The sequence below is a fragment of the Marmota flaviventris genome, chromosome 2 (genome assembly GCF_047511675.1).
Source record: "Marmota flaviventris isolate mMarFla1 chromosome 2, mMarFla1.hap1, whole genome shotgun sequence".
Classification (NCBI taxonomy): Eukaryota; Metazoa; Chordata; class Mammalia; order Rodentia; family Sciuridae; genus Marmota; species Marmota flaviventris.
Window position 1 is genome coordinate 105,000,452 of NC_092499.1, and position 20,905 is coordinate 105,021,356.

Consider the following 20,905-nt stretch of genomic DNA (forward strand, 5'->3'; position numbering starts at 1 on the left):
CTCTGTCAAATGAATATCAACAAAAGTTTTCTCCTATTCCATAAGTTGCCTCTTTACTCTGTTGATTACAAAATTCCCATTTGTCAATTCTTGTTTTTGTTTCCTGAGAAACTGGAGCCCTATTCAGGAAATTATTGCCTGTGTCAATATCTTGAAAGATTTTCCTATGCTCTAGTAGTTTCAGAATTTTGGGTCTTGTATTTAAGAACCATTTGATTTGATTTTTCACAAGATGATAAATAGATTCTAGTTTCAGTCTTCCACATGGAAGTCCAGTTTCCCCAGTACCGTTTGATAAAGAGGTTGTGCTTTCTTCAACGCATGTTCTTGGCACTTTTGTCAAGAATCTGATGATATTCAGATTGTGTAGGTACAGCTGGTTCTCGAGGGGTGGCTGATCTCATTTTGACATTCTCTCAAGCCACCAAACACTTTTAACCAGAATTTCCAGATTTCAGTCTTGGTTCTTTGTGACTATTTTTGTTATGACTGAGGAAGTTTTATTTTCCAATTGAAAGACTAACTGTCTGGAAAGTTGTGCATAAATATGCATTCTGTCCTTATAAAGGGAACAAGCAGACCCACAGAGGCAGTGGTTTTGTCACAGGAGGAGCACAGGGTATGGAGTCAGAAAAATCTCGCTCCAGATTGGCATGCTGCCACTTAGGAGCAATGTGAATTTTTTGAAGTCACTCAGTCTTTCAGTTTTTAAATGGGAGTGAAGTGGTGGGAGTTATGACAGAAGTGGTATATGTGAGCATGCATGGCCAATGTGTGTATGTGTACGTGCTTTAATATACTTTTCCACATCTAGCAGTTAAAATGATATGCAGTTAAAGTTGGGACCCAAAACTTACTTACTACTTGTGTGAATGTGAGAAGTTGTCTTAACCTGTCCAAGCTTGGATCTCCTTATTTGAAAAATGGAGACAGTAAGATTACTAGACGCAAAAGGTCATTGTGAGACCGGATGGGCTAGTGTATGGAAAATGCGCTTATTTCACCAAAAAAAGCACTCAGGACACACTAGGTGTGTGTTTGTGGTGATTGTTACTATTACCGTTATATGTTTGGATATAGTCACATAACTAGGTAGGTAGATATAAGCAGGTGAAGTAGTGTGGATGTAGGGCATCCATGACATAGGCTGGAAGGACAGGGTTTTCAGAGAATGCCGTGCTGACAGGTTGCCATTTATTCCAGAAAACAAAATGAATACAGAGGCAGGAAAACCTCTGGGAGTCCCCACATTGACTCCCTTCTCAAGGATGAGGATTGTGGATTTGGTCTCTCTGTGACCACTGCTGTGGATAAAAGTTTTGCCTGCAGTCAATCCTTCATGTGAAAGTAGCCACAGGTCCTTCCTCCAGGCACTGAGAGGTTCTGGGGCATCTCATCCCTTGTCTGTTATCACCCTGGCATTTGTGGGGCCAGGAACTCACTGGCACTGAAAGCTGAATGGGTTTCTCTTCACAGACCTAAGACAGGTATCAATACCCCAAAAGTTTATTGAGACAAAGCAGGTAACACAGAAGAGTAAAATGGGTCTGGTGGAGATAGGGAGGAAGTGCCCTGTCTCAGTGGGGACATCTGCTACCCAGACCCTCTCCACTGTGGCCAGAAAAGAGACAATGCTACCAGATTCTCCATCTTTTTAAGAGTAGTCAGAAATCCAGAACTGTATGTGTAATTTTTTTCTTTGAATATTAGCAACAATTTTTTAAAATATTTAAATTACTATGTGGGCCAAATAAAGCACATCAATGGGTCAGTCTCACTCATAGGCCACCTTCAACTATAGGATGACAATATGTGACTGTGCTCTAAAGATATCCTTAATCACATTCTACAAAGACAAATAGTCTCTCCAGGAAAGGGCAAATGGAGAGACTGTGGAAGTAGAAGTCTTCTGCTTGGTATCATCTCTTTATGGGATACAGTGGTTTGGAGAGCTTTGTCTTCTAACTGATCCTCCAATGTGTTGGAGGCTTGGTCCTCAGTGTGGCAATATGAGAGGTGGCAGGGAAAGGTAGTTAGGTAGCCTGGCCTCCTGTCTTGCTATGTGATTTCTCCCTCTTGCAGATGCTTTTATCATTGTGATGCCATCCACCATTAGGTACTTACCACAGCTGAGCCAGTTATGGAAACATGTCCTCAAAATTTGAATGCTGTGAGCTAAATAAACTTCTTTTATTTATAAAGTACCATACCTAGGGTATTTTTTTTCTTATTTATAAATGACAATGAAATGCATTACAATTCTTATTACACATATAGAGCACAATTTTTCATATCTCTGGTTGTATACAAGTATACTAACAGAAAATGGACTAATACCCAAGAGGCCTGCTATTAGAAACTGAATTTCCTCATATGCAAGACCAATCCTTTTCTTTTCCTATCCTATTAAACTCTTTTTCCATCCATAATAATCTCCCATCCTACCACTTGGCAAAATTGGTTGAGGCAATAACATACAAACCATTTTTATTTCAGATAGTATCAGAAGAAAAAATTTGATCTTATAGCACCTTATATACCTATATTAATGTAATCTTAGATTTAGTAATATTATATGAAGTGATTCAATAATTTAAGGTATTGACCAAGTAATTCAATAATTTGGGGAAACAAATCTCAAAAATATTCACCATCTATTTAGTCAGGCCAGATTATAAAATTGTTTCTCCATCTATACTTTCTCTGGGCATAAATGTTTAAGCCGTTCATTAAGAAGTTTATAATACTAATAACAGTACCACAATTCAGCCATAATTTCCTTATGATTCTCATTACTTCTTGGTTTACTACAGTTGTGTATCTTCCTTTCCCACAGGTTTGACAGCTCCTGGAGGAGCTGTGTCTGATTTTTTTTTTTTTTTACATCGCTGCTACCACCAGGCACCATGATTGCATGATTGACACTCTGAAGATATATATATATATATATATATATATATATATATATATATATATATATATATATATATATACACACACACACACACACACACATACACACATACACATGAAGGAAGGAAAGAATAGCTGAGTAAATTAAGTAAATCTCCTACAGTTTGAATTTTTTAAAGGCAAACTCTGAAGTACAAATCTGGATATGCTACTTGTTTTGCACAGGTGCAATTGAGGGCAGTTTAGTGTAAGCAAAAGACACATGTGTTAACTTTAGGTTCAGAATTTCTTTCCACTAGCTGTATGTCATCATTTGAATTACTTAGTTTCTTTGTCCGAAGGTTTCTTTAGATGGAAACAAGAGAGATTTTCTCCCACTCGGGTTATTATGAGAACCAAATTATACAAATATGTGTATATATACATAGGTAAATATCTCGCCATATCTCTCTACATGCAGAACAAATCAGTTGATTTAAAATAGGAGTCACTGTAGGTATGCTCTTTTAATGCTGACTTCTGAATTATGAACATTGATATCATGTGATGACAAATTATCTACTTGAAGCCATTTTTAATTTAGCATATATTCCTTTCCTATTTTCAAGAAGGTCTGTGGCAGCATAAAAGGTGAAATCCTGATTCATAATTCATGTAACTGGGTTACTGTGCTGCTGCCTACATGTGGCATAGCAAACATGCCCCAATCTGGTACTATTGGATTAAAGGAGGATATTTGCTTACAGGAAAAGTCTTTAAAGGAAAAAATAATCAATAAATACTGACTGAGTGAGATCTGGAGGTACTGGGCATTTCAGAATGGCCACCTTACTTCTTTGGCTCTGGTTTAGTTACTTCTTAGGCTTTGGCTCTATTTCTTTGGTTATAAGTTTCTAAAAGGGCAGGTAGGGTTGGGGAAATTGTTTGACTCCATATTGAAAATAGATATGAATTCTAGATAAGTCCCTTCAGTATTGGGCCAGTGCCACAGCAGTCTGTGTGGCTGGTGTATATGGTTCATCAGTGTGGAAAAGGTCCATTCCATCATTATCTCAGAAGCCACCCAGGCCACTCACTTCCAGTATTAGCAAGTTTGATCAGTCTTAAGGTGTAGAAGACCATGAGCCTCAGAAGAGGTGCAAAAAAAGGAAAGGGGGTTTAACTCTGCCCTACTGTCTAGTTTTCCACTAGTGAGCCTTTGATCATCTAATGAAAGTTGCTAGAAACCAAGCAAATAAAAAGCAGGAAAACAGATCTTGCATAAATATAAAAAGCTGGATAAAACCATCAACATTATCTTGTTGATCTCTGAGAAAGGAAGAAATTGGAACTGAAAGGGTTTTCTCTCTAGGTCACTGGGAAGCTTAAGTGGAAAAGCTTATGTGTTGGCTATTTTCTGAACCAAGGTGATCACATTTATTGTCACCAGAAAAGTCACTTGACTAGGAACTAGGCTCCCAAATGACCTTCAGCCTCACTCTTTTCTCCTCAAACTGATGTATCTGGTTTACAGTGAAGCCATTTTTACTGGAAAATTGATAACAGATGGCTGCTGCCTGGGGTCTCCAAGTTCTTAGCTTTCCTGGACAGTCTTTGCTTTCAACAGACAAATAGAAAAACTGGTGCATCTCTCCTGCATCCTATAGAAAATTGTGTCCTCCCTGAATATTTCCACTAATTTGGGGGAATATATGTTGTTTCTGATGACCTCCTATTCCATACAGTGTAATGGTCAAGAGTTCTGTGATCAAGTGTTGGTTTTGTTCCCTTCCAATGGTACAAAATTAGACAAGTCACTTGGCCTTTCTCAGCCTCAATTTCCCCAACTGTCAAGTGGAGGTGGTGATACTTCCCTCTCAGAGTGATTGTGAGGTAATGATGGGGTAATGATAGAGCAATACAATATGCTTAGCATGGAATCTAGCATAAAAGAATGCATCAAATAGATGGTAGCTGGTATTTGTATTCCCTTATTTACACTATCCTAGACTGACGAGTCAAGACATAAACATTTACAAAAGGCACATTATTTTTTTCATTTTTGGACAGTGTCTCATGCATCAAGGAATCATAGACTTCTTGCAATAATTACAAATTTACTAGGTGGTCTCTAATCCCAGGTTGTATGCACTCACACACATTTTGCAAAGGAATTCCTAAAATTCATTGACTACTGCTTTTCTGAAAGGCCTCAGTTTTTACATACTCTTCAAACAAATATTTATTGAGTGTATGTTATGCACCATGTGTTCTGCTAGGAACATCTCGTTTTACACTTTAAAGGAAGTAATAAATATGCAAGAGATTTAAGAAAGGTCAAATACAATAAAACCTGTGGGCTGATTCTTCCCTCTCCCCATCCCCAGCAATTCAGTTCATGATAATCACTTCATCATGTTGGGTTTCATATTGTGTCCAGTAAACAGCTCATGACAGGGGTCATGGCTCAACTGGGAACTTATCAGCACTCCCAAACAGTATTTCTTAGAAATTGCACCTCTCATTTTTCACAACTTACCTTCAAACTAACTTTTTCCTCTTTCTCTTGACAGTAAGAATAACCTTTTTTCTCCTGCTTATGTTTAAATATTTTCTATCTTTCATCAAATATTGTTTGAACATGGACTATAAAGAAGAATAAGCTACCCTGATGGACACTGTACTCTTGGTGGGGGACCACAAAACGAGGTGGCATATAATGAAGGAACGATGTATGGCTATGATTGACGGGGTCAATTGAGGCTTAATTTGTCAGAAAAAGTGCCATGAAGGAGGTAGGATTTTAGCTCAGAGTTAAAGATAGATTGTCTCTAGTGGGGGAGGTGCAGGGAAAGCACATTCCTTCTGTGCAGTACAGTGTGAGCACATGTGCAGAGGTGGGAATGACAGCCATCAGCTCAAAGAACTCAGAGTGTCTGGCCTGCGGCCTGGCTGAGCTGAAGATTCATGATGGGAGTCCTGAGACAAGGCAATGGAGTGCCCTTAATACCAGCTGGAGGATTGTGTTGGTACTTCCTGAGCGGTGGAGAGGTTGCAGCATATCTGTAGCTGTGACATCTAGCAGGGAGAATGTGTGGTGAAAGGTTGGAGGTAGGGACACTGGTCAGAGGCTACAGAAGAAGGCTCAGCAAGATATGGCACTCATTGGCTATGGGTGATTAAGGGAGGGAAAGGGAAGGAATACCAGATGATTCTAGACGGTTTGACCTGGTGATTAGGAATGGTGGAAAGCACCTCACACCAATTAATCACACCCCAATCCTTCTTTTCAAATGTTTTTCTTGCTTTTCCACTTAAATTCTTTCTATTAATTCTGCCTTGCACAGAACCTGATAATAAAAGTAGTATTTTTCTATTGTTACTTTTCCTCCCAGAGCACTAAAACCCCACCAACTATGAAATGTCCCATCTTTGGAGAATAATCACAAATACCAAAACAACTTGAAGGGCTTGTCAGCTTCACACTTCCCTTCTCAACTCCAAATCTGATTCCATGACTAGGAATGAAACAGCAACTGTTTCTAATGTCTGTCATAGATGTATTTTTTACCTTGTCTGTATGGCCAGGAAGTGAGTTAGCGGTTAAGTTCATGGGTGAAACTGTCTTAATTCATTCACCCTGAACTGGAGGCTTTTTCTTTTTCTTTTCTTTTTTTTTTTTGAGTTTACATTTAAAGCATTATCCTACATTTATTATTGCCCTTTGCTATTTAGTGCCTTTATTGATGTTATCCCATTTTGACCCTTTTGAAAAATCCTATGGAGCAAGCCTGGCAGATACTGTTTTCCTCTTTAAAAGAGGAGCAAGCTGAGACTAAGAAGAAACACATTCATTTATTCAACCAACAAGCATGGTAAAAATGCATGGGATCTTATTATTTAATTACCCCCAATATATCAGAAAGTGTTATAGTAGAGACAAAGAAATTTAATATACAATCTGGAGTATTTTTTTAATTGCAAAAGCCAGTCATAAATATGTTAACAGTTAAATTACATCATGTAGCCAAATGTCCCACCAGCTGTATCAGTAGCCATGAGTCAAAGGTATAAGGTTAATTCCTGCATTATGTTGCAGTGCACCATATGGGAGGGGATGTCCATTTCTACAACCTAGAACTTATCTAGGTGAGATTCTCTGGAATTTTGATCAACCCCAGGGATCAGATATGAAGGACAGGTATTCAGGAGAATAGAGATTTTGGGGAGAACACTATGCTCCTTCCACTTATTGGAATGTGAAAGAGACTGTGGTTCTAAGGATGGGCCTGAATAGACTCTGGAACCTAGATGATACTCATCTTTGGAACTCAGTCACATGGTTGTAAAGAAACTGGGCCACATGAGGATGCTATTTGTAGGTGTTTGGGCCAATGCCTCAGCCAAGGTATCAGTTGGCAGCTGACATCAACCACTAGATACATGAATGCACAGGCCTTCAAATTATTCCAGTTCTCTAACCTTGGAACCAGCACCTTTGAATATAAATGGAGCAGAGATGAGAGTTTGCCATGCCAAATTATGCCCAAACTAAAGATTCATAAGTGAAATAAACATGATTATTATAAGCTGCTAAATCTTGGGTGTGGTTAGTTATGCAGTACTGGATAAAGGGAACACAATATTCATGTAATATTTTGAATTACCATTGATCTTCAAATCCATTAGTATATGCTGAGTCAGGTAGAAGGTGGCTCTATTTGCAGAAAGGCAATTAGGTAGGTTGGGTTGATGAGAAAAGAGAAGTCTTGATGAGTCTATTTGGATAATATGAGTAAAAGATGGGTGAGGAGTTTTGGGGACACCGTGAAAACTAGATCTGTGTCTTGGTCATGTTCACCATTTTATGCATGGTTTTGAGGTTCTTCAAACTCTTGGAGAAGGCAACTAGATTAAGAAGGTCAGGAAGGTAGAAGAGACCTTTGGGGTCTATGTGATAGGAGGAGTTGTTTTGTAGACTCAGGAAACAAGACCCAATGAACAGGGACTACTAGCATATTATTGACTGTTGGTATAGAAGGAAACTTTAATTACTGTTTTCTAGCTAGGAAACCAGATCAGGCACTTTGAAAAAAACTAGGTACTGACTACATAGAGTAAAAAGTGTAATTGAATTTCAGAAAGGAGAGGTCATATTTGGTGAAAAGAATATGAATGGCTGATAAGCTTTCCTGAAGGATAGACCTGAAAAATAGACAGGACAGACTGCTAACAGTCTCTTTCTATATGAAGCTTATGAAGTATAAAGCTGTGGTAATTCTTAAAGTTAGAGCAGAAAAGCATGTTGAAAAATTTTATCCGCAATACCATGCAGGATAATTTTTTTTCAATTTTGGAGGGGAAAAAAATACACTGAACACACAAAAGAAGGCAAACAGAATGGGCAGCCATTTCTCCACAATCAGACCATGATACACTAGAATATCCAAGATCTTTTTGCATGGTGCCAGGAATACAAGCATAGAAATACAGGAAGCAGGCAAGTACCTTTTAGGCAGTACCTATCTTCTCTGTTGCTTTTCAATCTACAATAAATATATTTTAAAATTAAGACCCAATGCTGCAAATCTAGGCAGCAATCTTCTGAGTGGTTATTCTCATGAGGATAACTGAAGCCCCCACGTTGTTCATCTCTACTCCTGTTCCTTTCCTTCAGCCCACAACATTGATTATCTTCTCTAGAAAAAGCAATTTCATCATGTAGGGTGAAAGAGGAGAACATTAATTATAGTGAAATTTAACAGGCAGAGGTCCTCCCAGGTCCACTTGAGCTATTTAAAGCTTTTATATTCCCTCTAGACTAGCACAAGTACGTGTGCCTCAGAGCCATGAAAAAGGGAAGGCGCTCATTTGGAAAGCAGTGACGGCTCTGGGTGTGTCTCCTCTCAGCCCTGGTTGTCTAGACGGGTCATCTCAGCTGTCAGTACTGTTTTATTCCTCTTTTCTGTAAATACTATTAAAATGCTAGTCAGTTTGGAAGTTGTGCCCAGAACATTTAATTGGCTTTAAATGAAAAGCCAATCTGGGTTTAATTCTGACAGTTGTTATAATAGATAGGGATTATAGGGAAAAAATGTGTCAGATCTATGTGAAATTGGTAGGCTATGAAATGGACTCGGGATTTTTTGCAAAGGGAATGACAACATGTTGCTGCTGCAACTTCATCTGATGTTCAGTACCAGGGTGTGGAGCCAAGACTGAGTGAAGTCTGAGTCTGCAATGTGCGTGTAAGGTGCAGAACAAAGGCTTCTCTCTGAGGCCAAGCTCTCCTCCCTCTCCCTACTGCCTGCAGTTAGACATACAAGGTGGATGTGGCTTAGCACTGGAACACACCAGACATCCAAAGATCATCTATGTGCCATCTATCCTCTGCTTTCCTAGAGGAGTAAATGGAAATCATGCTATGTGTATTAAATATCTCTTAATATCTGTTTATAAATTCCGTTGCTGTGAAGGACCTCACAAATGAGCCCCCATGAGAGTGATTTAGAATCAATTAATGTCTATCAGAAAATTGTGTACAACTTTTCATACTTCACTTTGAGACTCTTCTGTTTTCATCCCTTGGTGAAGAGACACCATACCTGGTTATTATTTGCCTGATAAGCAGTCTTCACATTCTTAATCTTGTTTTTCCTAAAATACATTTGTTTATGAAACTTTACCTAATGTCTTCTACTTCTTGCTTGATATTGAACCCTCCTTCAAGTTACAATTGTCTCCCTTTATCCACAGTTTGGCTTTCCACAGTTTGCTACTTGTAAACAACAGAAGAAGGGTAAGAATAGTGCAGTAATATGTATATATATATATATATATATATATATATATATATATATATATTACTGCACTATTATATATATATATATATATGTACTAATATATATATTACATATATATATATATATATAGAGAGAGAGAGAGAGAGAGAGAGAGAGAGAGAGAGGCTACTCTCATATAGCTTTTGTTATAAGTATACTGTTAAAATATTATAATTGTATTATTAATTATTGTTGTGAATCTTTTACTATGCCAAATTTATAAATTAAATTTTATCATAAGTATTATGTTAGTTGATTTTCTGTGAATAAAATAAATACCGGAGATAAATCAATTTATAAAGGGGATAATGTTTATTTAGGGTCACAGTTTTGTAGGTTTCAGTTCATGATCAATTGACATCATTGTTTTGGGCCTATAGCAAAGTAGAACATCACAATGGGGGCACGTGGTAGAAGAAAACCACTCACCTCATGGCCAAGGAGCAAAGAGAGGAAGGGACTAAGATCTCGCAATTCCCCCAATGACCTAAGACCTCTTACCAGACCCCATCTTTTAGTTTCGCAACTTCACAACAGCACTATCCTGGAAATTAAGCATTTAATACATGGGTGTTTGGGGGAAATTTAAGATCAAAATTATAGTAGCTATGCATGTATAGAAAAAAATTCATATATACATGAATATATATCATATGTATATATGTGTGTGTATCTATTTATCTAGTTTGGTATTATGCACAGTTTTAAGCAGAAAATGGAGACTACTGCAATTTTTCTTTGGTTATGAAGTCCAAACTTAAATATTTTTCATATTTTAGAAAAAGTTTGGTCAACTTGACATATAAAAATAACTCATCTAATTATTCCTACAGACCAAAACTTTTATCTCCAGGACCATGAAGCTTTATACACTGCAATATGATGACAGCTGATGGCCATTTGCTATCATTTTTTTCATTATCAAACTTGTATGCAATCATCCCATGTTTCACAAGAACCCTCCTTCACTGTTTCTTTAATGAACTATGATTAAACAGCCTTAGCCAATTATCTAATGAATGTGCAGAACCCATTTTTTAAAATATTAGGAAATATGTGGTTAAAAAAAGAGGGGTGTACAATGAAAAGTGTTCTTTCAGTACACAACCATATAATTCTCCTTCACCTCACCAATGACATCCAACCCCATTCCTGGTGTTTGTGTATTCATGGAGAGTCCATTTTTTATAGAAATGAATGCATACCATGTATTTTAATACAATTAGCAGCATCTTCTAAAAGAAAAAAACAAAGAAGAAGAAGCTTTAATAATATACCCTTGGGATCTTTGCATTGTGGTTCATTCAGCTCTTCCTCACTCTCTTTTATGGCTGTCTCATAGTCTGCTGAATGGATGTATCAAAGGTAAATATTTCAAACTTTAATGAATACTGATTCCATTCTCCAAAATATGTTCTACCAGCTGAAGATTGTGGAAGACTCTCTGCCATACTTCATTGTTCAGCCGTTTGCAGAGAGCTTGCTGTGAGCACAGCACTGTGTTGATTCCATAGTGAATAGAAGATGCAGTGAGTTTGGCAGCCTCAGCTCTCCAGGACACTGTAGACTCATTAGGGGAAAAGACATAGAGATAAGGAGGGCCTAGTTACAAAATCTATCCCCTGGGCTGGTTTTTGTGGCTCAGCGGTATAGCGCTCGCCTCGCACATGCGAGGCCCTGGGTTCAAACCTCAGCACCACATAAACATAAATAAATAAATGAAATAAATAAATAAATAAAAGATATTGTGTTCAATTACAACTAAAAAATAAATATTAAAAAAAAATCTATCCCCTACAGTTTGCCTGCATATTAGTCTTTCTAATTCATCCTACAAATGCCCATCCCATGTATTGATGCGTATAAGATTGTGTGCCTGATCCAGCTTATAATGGGAGCCACTAGAGCAGGGGTCTCAAACTCAAATACCTACAAGGGCCAGGAAGCCCACCTAAATGAGTGAAGTGAAGTAAATTGAGATGGGGTGAGCCAGTTAGGAAGGTCCAAGTTCTATTTAAAGGGAGCAACCAATAGTTACTCTGCTCCAGAAGATTATTTTCCCAGGAGCTACTGGATCTTCTGATTAATTAAAAGAAACCAAAGGTTAAGAGATATGTCACGTTCCACAACTAAACACTCAAGGTCACTCCAGGTGAACCGGAATGCACGAAATAACCACACAGAGACAGAGAAATACCTTTTTCTTTGGTTCCTGTGATGGCTCCTCCAGCCTTAGGGGTCTATGGAAAGAGAGAGAAGTACCGTGCTGAACCCTTTTACTGGGAAGAAGCCATTCAAATGAGGCAAGGGATAGGATTACAAGGGAACAGGTGAGTGTACTTCAACCACTATGGGTGCCGCCTACTCCTAGGCCTTGTTAGCCTTGTTATCCCATCGAGGGAAAAGACTGCGTCACGAGTCATGACACTACCACAGGATCTCTCAGATCCCCAGGGTGCATCAGGACTTAAAGGTGCATGCATTTGAAGTGGTTCCCCACAGAGGTACATGTGATGTTTCTCTTTTCTTTCTTACAATCTCATGTGAATCTAAAATCTTCTCAAAATAAAAATTCAATTTTAAAAAGACTGAAACCTAGATCATTGTGTGAAATTGCCTGATTTCTAAATGCAGGCAAAACTTTCACATTGCACATACCAGAAAAATCTATCTGTAAGCTAGATGCAGGCTGGAGCCATCATTTTGCTATTTGTGCATAGTAGCTGGAACATTGATTTGATTTGGATGAAGCCTGAGGCAGCCCATGAGTTTGCTGACAAAAGTCTTGTTACTATGAGTTTCAGTTGCTTTTGACCATGGCCATCCCCATTTACTGATTAATCTTCCTCTCTTCTTCTTTCAGGTTCTTGGATGTGGCTCTGTTGCCCAAGCTATCCTCAGTAGAGGACATTTTGGAGGAGTCGTCACTACCAATGTTGGATTTGCAATGGCAGTTGTAATGGCCATTTATGTAACCGGGGGCGTCTCTGGTAAGCAGTAGAAATAATGAAAGACACCATTAGATCAACCATTCCAGTGTACCAGCACAGTGGTGGGTGCTTCACATATCTTAGTTTATTTTTATTTCAACAATCCTATAAGAATGTGTATTTAATCCCATTTTTGTAGGTGATAAAATGGCCAATAAATGTTGAATGACTTATGCAAAGACAACATTTAACAAGAGACAGAGTCAGGATTCACAACTGATTCACTCCTAAGTCTGGTTACTGCATCATATTCTTCAGCAGCAAGTGTCTTTTATTTGCTCTATCCTATACTTAGAAACCTATGAATAGCTCCATTAAGATCACACCAACAGAGGCAAATCCCTGAACCTTTATCAAAAGCAATCAGAGAGTCTAGGTCTCTTGCAAAATGGATGGTGCAAATCTTCATCTAATTCTGCCCTAAGAGGTAGGCTGATTAGAAACCATTTGGGAGGTTCTGAGAAGCAAAATGAAAGAATGATATTTAACTCAGTTGAGAACTTAAGAAGCGAATCTGGAAGGTACTCTATCTTTCTGCAGCCTGGTGTGGGTACTAGGCAAAGAGGCAAGACTCCTGGTGATAAGAGAAGAAAGGGAACTGAGAAATCACTGCATACTGAGCACTGTGCTGGGTGCCAAGCCTTCCTAATCTCCTTTCTCTTTTACAACTACACATGGAGTTGGGTATTATTGTCTTCACCCTAGAGAGAAAATTGAGGCTCAGAGAAATTCAATAATATGCTAGACAGCCTATAGGGGCAAAGACAGAACAAAGATGTGATCCAGGTACAGGTGATAGTGAAGTTCATATTCTTACATAACATTTTCAATGGTCTAAAATGAGCAAAAGGAGCCTGACAGAGGACCCTGCGGTTATGCTGGCTGACCTTGTAAAAAATGCTGCCATTGGAGTGCTGAAGAATGAATGATTGTCTAGACTCCTGGAGCTCCTGGGACAAGGTCCCTGAAATGGTCATTTATTAGCAGGCACTATTTCCATGTTATAGCCAGGCTTAGATCCTGGGGTGTCCAGTGATAGCTTCCTGTGTGTGTGTGATTTTTTTTTTTTTTGTCATGCGCAGTGTCTTCATTCGAGCTCCTGTTGAGCTTTTGCTGTGATCCCAGAACCATAATACCTACCTCAAAGCAAACTTTAAGTGGGGCACAAGAACAATCATGGGACTTCATTGAATTATCTAGGCTGGATTAGAGTGCAGGTCTTGGTACCAACAAAAACACTCTTAGCTTAAAATAAGCATGCTCTATTCTATTCCCCACAAGCTCCCAGTATATTCACATAAATGATTTCTAAAAACCATTTAGATGTGGGCATATTTTCAGAAATCTTTTAGGTGGACAAGGGTTGGAATATTTTGCTTGCATAATACCCTGAACTGCACATTTTCAAGTAGTAGTATTAGACCCAGACACTGCCTATGTAGTCAATACACTTCACTGTCACTATTAAGCACTAATCTGTCTGCATCTATTGTTATAATTGGAGACTATGGGAGTCACCATAGGAGGGGAAAGGACCAACAGGAAGGTAGATAGAGTGAGGGGATGGCATGGAAACTTCTCTGGCCCCTGCACTGGAGTTAAGCTTTGTGGGTAGAAAGGTGAGGGCCAGAACTGATGGTACTGCTTTCACTAAAGATTGTTCTCAAGGGAGGCCCAGGACCTGACTACATTGTTTATGAGAGAAGTTGAGACCCCAAAATATAATTAGAGCAGGGTCTGAGCCTGGCTGATGAAAAATATATCCCCTATAGCCCCATCTTTGTTTGAAATCTAGCGTGGTTCAGGTTCCCCGATGACTGGTGCCTTAGAGACAAACAGAATCAGGGACACACCATGATATCCATACAGACAATAGCATCAGCATTGGCTTTAGCAGCTGCAAGAATAGGAAAAGAAAAGTGGGAGGTGACTATCTCATGATGGCTGTGGCTAACATGTTGGTTTGTGGCCACATGTAGGCCCTCTTTGAGGATTCCAAAAATAACCAGCATATACTGAACATAAGTATAAATGTGATTCCATTTTATGGTCACAGATTGGTGAGGCCAGCTGACATTGGCTTTTAAATACAAAATATCCTCTTTCTATAAAGAAGTTACAGCATCTGGTCCCCTCATGGACGTGCCAATCAAAACCAACCAATCAGAACTGAGAACTCCCTAATGTTGTAGCACCCCACACAAGGTATTTAGGATGCCTGATGGCAATTTTTGAGATAATTTTATAAGTAAGATAAATTGGCAAAATAGCCAAGTTTAATGATAAATGAAATACAGGTATTTCTTTCACAGAATTGACTAAGGGTATGGGGTGAGGGTATCAACTTAAAAGAGAAACTTGAAAGTTCACTCTGCTCACCCAAGACTTTCATTTTGTGCTTCATGAGCGCCAGTCACACCCCTGGGCACCTTATGAATAATCTGATCATCACAACAACTTTGGCAGAGCCAGTATATGACTGCAGGACTCTCTGACTCTACTGCTCATGTTCTTTGCACTACACTGCCCTGCCTCATCCTTGTGATGAGCCAGGAGTGAGCATTCAGCTCTGCAGGGAGAAATTTTAATTATCCACTAGGACCCCAGCCAAAGGGGGCAGGGTGCCATTGGTTCCCTCCCTTTCTGAACCCTTCTACCGCCTCTGGAACCCTTTTCCTCACTGCTTTGTAAAGTATCCACCCAGACACACCATCTCCAGCCCCCAGACAACTTTCCCTCTTTGGAGATCTTTGTAGTCTGAGTTATCTAATTAATGCTTCTGATTGAATACTTGCTATCTTATCTCAAATACCTGGTAAGTGTCTTGCATTGTGAGAGTTTCAAGGTGAATAATGGTTCCAACCTCAGGATGACTGTGAGGGGCTAAAAAGTGTGAACCTACCTATGGGGAATTTTGTTTGGAAGAGGACCTCATTCAAGAAGTCTCCCATTGGTGGACTGATCTGGAGGGAAGCATTTTTTTTTTTTTTGGGGGGGGGGGGTCAAGGTTATTTCATAGAACCCCATTGTCCTTTTTCAATGGGTCCCTCCAGGTTGGCTGAGTGGCAGCTGCTCTCCACACAGCCTGTGGGAGAAGAGGAGTAGGGCTGGCTTTGGTGACTGCCCTGCATGCCCATGTTTCCTGTCTTCCTAGTAAGTAGTCCTCTGTCATCTCCAGAATGGTGGCTCCCTTGGATTTAAAAGTAAAACACAACCATTGAAGTGTTTGTAAGGTTTCCGGGTAATCTTTGCTTTGATATCTTGGCATTTTCATGCCCATATGGGTCCCTGAGTTGCGGAGGCCAAGTGGAGAAAGGACCCCTGTGGTTGAGCCCACAGTCAGAATACTCCTGCAAGCCCACTTGGTCTTGAAGACTCAGGAGAAGCATGGCAGACTCTGTGGTGGGAGGGTGTTAGTCAGCCAGCCCTCCCATGTTTCTGAGGAAAGCCAAACAGTGCAGGACTAGCGTCATCATCCTAGTTACCACCATGGTGGTTATCATCTCTCTTGTTTACGCCTATATCTGCAACCTGAAAGTCAACATTCCAATGCGGTCACCTTGACAGTGACTATCTTTCCTCCACACAAAATGCTATCTGTGTTCCTCAGGAGAACTTCTTTCTTTCCTGGAAAGTGAGCCTACTTGCTCAAAAATGATTATTAAAATTCTTTATTTTGTTCCGACCACCACTTTATAACTATGGTGAAGAGGAACTTAGAGTGGTGTAACATAGAACATTGGCTCTGAAGTTTGGATAAAGCTGGATATGAATCCTGATTCTACCATTTACTGATCACATAGCCTAAGACTGTTACTTTACTTCTGGGCTTCAGTTTCCTCACCTGTTAACTGGAATAGTACCCATCTCATTGGGTTCTTAAGAGGTTCCAATGCACATAATACCCCCAAGATAGTATCTGGCAAATGTTCAATAAATGCCATTGTTCCTAGCAAAACCAGTGGGGAACATTAGTGACCTTCCAAGAGCAAACCTTCTATTTGATTTTGTGAATAGATGAAAGCAAGGAAGCTGATTTCATCAACTATAATTTGGGTTAGGTGACATAAGTATTGCAACATTTCTGTGTGAGAGAAATGCATTGTTTATGCAGAAAAACAAAGGAAAACCCACCCAGGCAATATAATCACCTAAAAATAAAGGAAGTCCCAAACCTCAAGGAGAGTCACAACTATCAACCTAGGGACACTTCCCCTTAGAGCACTTTTCAGGGCTAAGTGCGTTGCATTGTGATTGGTTTTATAGCCCCTGGGAATGGACTGAGGAAGGGCTAGGTATAAATTTAAATACATATATTGTGTTAAGTATATTGACTTTAAGACATATATTGATGTTAATATTTTTATCAATCTATTTAGAGTTATTGCTTTACCAATAGATAAAACCCCATAAAAATAAAGAATGTGAAAACAGGGTTTCTATTTCTGACTGCCTTTTCATGAAAATGAACATTCCTAATGATACCATGAGGATTGTTAGTCTTCTCTTCCTTTCTCCCAAACTCCCTGTCTCTTTCCGTGTCTCTCTTACACGTGCACACACACACACACTCACACACACACACACACACACACACCTCTTTCTCTACACATGCATTTGTTTGAATTCTTCTAGAAGTTTGAATTCTTCCTGAGGTCTCTGGACATGATTTTCTTATAAAATTTCCCCTCCAGGCTTGCTTTCTGACATGCCAATCATCTTCTCTTCCTTGCAGGTGGCCACATTAACCCAGCTGTATCTTTCGCAATGTGTGTCTTTGGAAGGATGAAATGGTCTAAATTCCCGTTTTATGTGGGAGCCCAGTTTTTGGGAGCCTTTGTGGGAGCTGCAACTCTTTTTGGCATTTACTATGGTGAGTAGGATCCCTCCATTTAAAGGTTATGAAGAGCTGGGCATCATCTGAAAGCCCAAATTTCCTGGTGGGGAGAAGTGCGATAAAGCGAGAACAGGAAGCACTCTAGAATTGATAGGACATTCTAAATTTCAGATAGGGAGGCCAAAGTCATCATTTGGGCGAATTTATGAAGCTTCTTAATGAAAATGGTGACATCTTAAGTGTCCCAGAACTTAGAGAAACCTATCTTTATACTCAAACCTGCAACCTGTACACAGTAGTCCAACAGCTTCTCCTCTGCATTCTCTGAATTGTCTGAGATAAGAGGAGCTCCATGATGGCAAAGACTCTGAGAAGTAAGTGTTTAGATATGGGGTCTGGGAAACGTTTTTGAAGGAGAAAGCACAGCAGAGAAACAAGCTGGATGGGGGAGACTTGACTCCCTCCTCTCAAATAGCCCATGTTCCATTCTGCAGTAGACCTCAGGGGAAAACAGAGAACTGGTAATCAAAGACCAGGCTTTAGTTCTGACTGTCCATCAGTAGCTGTGTGACTTAAACAAGTCATCTGATTGATGGACCTCAGTTTCTTTTTCTGGAAAGTGAGAAAAATGAACTAAATGATTCTCAAAATCCTTCAAACTAAGAAATATTGGGATTCCATGAAATCAACTTCTAAAATACTTCCATCTAATCCAAGGTGAGCCTCCATCCATTGTGATTATCAAACACAAGACCTTAGGAACTGGAATTATGAATCAAGGCTTAAGGAAATAGGTCGTAGAAAAGGGCATTCCCCCACCAAGTGTTTCTCTGGGAATTAAAGCCTATGAGGACTAAAGGGGAATGTAAGAGCAGACCAGGAATGCAGAGAGCCAGCTGCTATGGCAAGAGAGGCCTGGGGTCAGTGCTGGCTGTGTCAGTGGCTGCCATCCCCCTTGTTCTAAGGCTCCAATGGCCATCCCCCATCTCTTCACTACAATGCGACACCTTCAGGTTCGGGAGTGCACTACTGAGAATATCTCTAAGAACTAAGAATTCTGCCTAGAGCAAGTTCAAACCCCACTTTGGCTTTAGGTTGATTTTGAAAATTCTAAGAATTTTCCCCCAAAGAGTATTGGTTTCCAGGACCCCGCTGACCAAGGATTTGGGTCAACTTTGGAGTAGACCATCAGCGCAACCTAGGGCTTTCTACCTTTGACCACCATCCTGGGATTCCCCCCAGGCATCTCTAAGACTAACATACTGTGAAGTCAAGAGAATAGGTGATTCCTGAGTGTTTGACTGCTGTTGTTTAGCACGAGGCCTGGCATAGGCTCCCCTTGACCCCTCCTAGAGAACACTAATGTGCCAGAGCTCTGTCTTCCATAGATGGACTTATGTCCTTTGCTGGTGGAAAATTGCTCATCGTGGGAGAAAATGCAACAGCGCAAATTTTTGCAACATACCCAGCTCCATATCTATCACTGGGGAATGCATTTGCAGACCAAGTAAGTGTAGATTCAACAAAGACTAACTTTGGTGAAAAGACATGAACTAAAAAGGGAAATGTGTTGGAGCATTATGGGCCTAACATAAAGGGAGGATTGTATTTCTAAAGTCAGAGGCCACTGGGCACAACCCAAGCTTTCTTAATTGTTTTGCCCTAGCAGAAGTTGATACCACTAAAAAAGTATTCTGTTGCCTTTAATGTACACACTTGTTTCACTTAAGTTGATGTCCAGAAAAACATGGATGACTGGACATTTCAACCCCTATAGAGGCAAATGTGGTTCACTTTATGATTGTTGTCTCTGTTGTGTTCATGGTCCAAGTATGGAAGTTACAAAAGAAGACATGTTTATCTCAATGCAAGGACTATGCAGTGCAGTCCATGAGCCTGGGCAAAATTTATCCTCTCTATTTCACCATAAGTCTAGATTTATCCAAACTCTCAGATAGACAAATGTTCTCTGCCTTATTGACAATTATGCTGGCTGCTTGCACCAGAGAATTTGTTGTGTAGCCAATAACACCACTATCTTGTTTGGTTTGTGTGGAACCAACATGGTCAGCCTAAGAGACTCTTCCTCCCTGGCTGTGTCCCAAGAAGGCTGCTGGTCATCTTGGACAGGGAAGGAGAAAGGGAGTATTTGTACAGTGGGGCAGACCAGAGTGAGCATGTGTATAAAAGGGTCTTCCAGTTTACCAACTATGGCCACCTCTATTCCATGGATGGATGAAAAACTGTGTCCTCTTGTTCTCATTCTTTTCTTTTCTACTTTGATCAACAAACCAAACAGCAATGAGTGTTTATTGAGCACTCGTTATGTGCTCAGTCCTATGTCTGGAGCTTGAAGGACAGATAATGTGAGTTGTAAAGATTTAAGATTCAGAGTCAGTACTTGAATTGAGATAAGATTTCTGTCCCTATCTCCCTGAGTGGCTTCAGGAAATTACTAAACTTTTTGAGTTCCAAGTTTTTCACTGGTAAAATGGGGATAAATATTAGCCCTCATCAGGTTATTTCAAAGGATAAAAATAATAAATATGAGGAAAAGACATTGGAAACAGTATCTGCCCAGGAATTTAGAATCTAGCTGAAGAACAAAATGATCACATAAGAACAAGAGCACAATGTAAAATAAAATACAATTACATAGAGAACTGGACCATAGGGATCACATTAGTCATCTGGAGCAGAAAGTCTAAAAGACCTAGAACAATAGGAAAAGTTTCAGTGAGAAAGAGAGGTGGTTGCCAGAAAAAGGAGTGTGTAAGCTGCAATAATAGACACACAAATGAAGTAATAAGGGTCTGACCTTACTCTACACTGAGAGTATTAGACTCTTCTCCAAGTGCCATAATTCTAGAAGAGGAAACAAAAAGATAATGATAGCACACAAGCAATGAGTGGAAAACAGGGACATGTGTATGTGGGTTTGAGTGGGAGAGGGATGGATGTGATGGGACATGATAGTACCTTTCAAAGACTTGAAGGGCTGTCAAGCAGGAAAAAAAAAAAGAAGATTATTCTGATGTGTATAGTCACCTACTACCAAGGAGATTTGGTGGGAGCACATTGCCTGGTATATAATAGGTGCTCCTTTTTTCCTTTTTGGCAATGCTATGGATGGAACCCTGGGCCTCACACATGTTAAGCAAGTGCTCTATCGCTGAGCTTCAAAAATTATTTATTAACGAATGGGTGAGTTCATAAATTAATGAAATTATGGTGAAACAAAGTCACATTCATAAGAGGAAAACTTGTCAGAAATTGCACCTGAGCTAAATACAAACTCTGTTTCTCAAGGACAACAACCACTGGAGATGCTGGAGGCACATCTG

At 39.6% G+C, this 20,905-nt stretch overlaps 1 protein-coding gene across 3 annotated transcripts in view; it reads left to right on the top strand.

Moving 5' to 3' along the window:
- Positions 1–20,905, top strand: part of Aqp9 (aquaporin 9) — a 54,974-nt gene that overhangs the window by 11,923 nt on the left and 22,146 nt on the right. For all 3 annotated transcript variants that reach the window (XM_071608313.1, XM_027925757.3, XM_027925756.3), the window contains exons 2-4: positions 12,598–12,724; positions 17,460–17,597; positions 18,950–19,068. In XM_071608313.1, the coding sequence (XP_071464414.1) occupies positions 12,598–12,724; positions 17,460–17,597; positions 18,950–19,068 (384 nt within the window). The remainder of the gene's footprint in view (positions 1–12,597; positions 12,725–17,459; positions 17,598–18,949; positions 19,069–20,905) is intronic.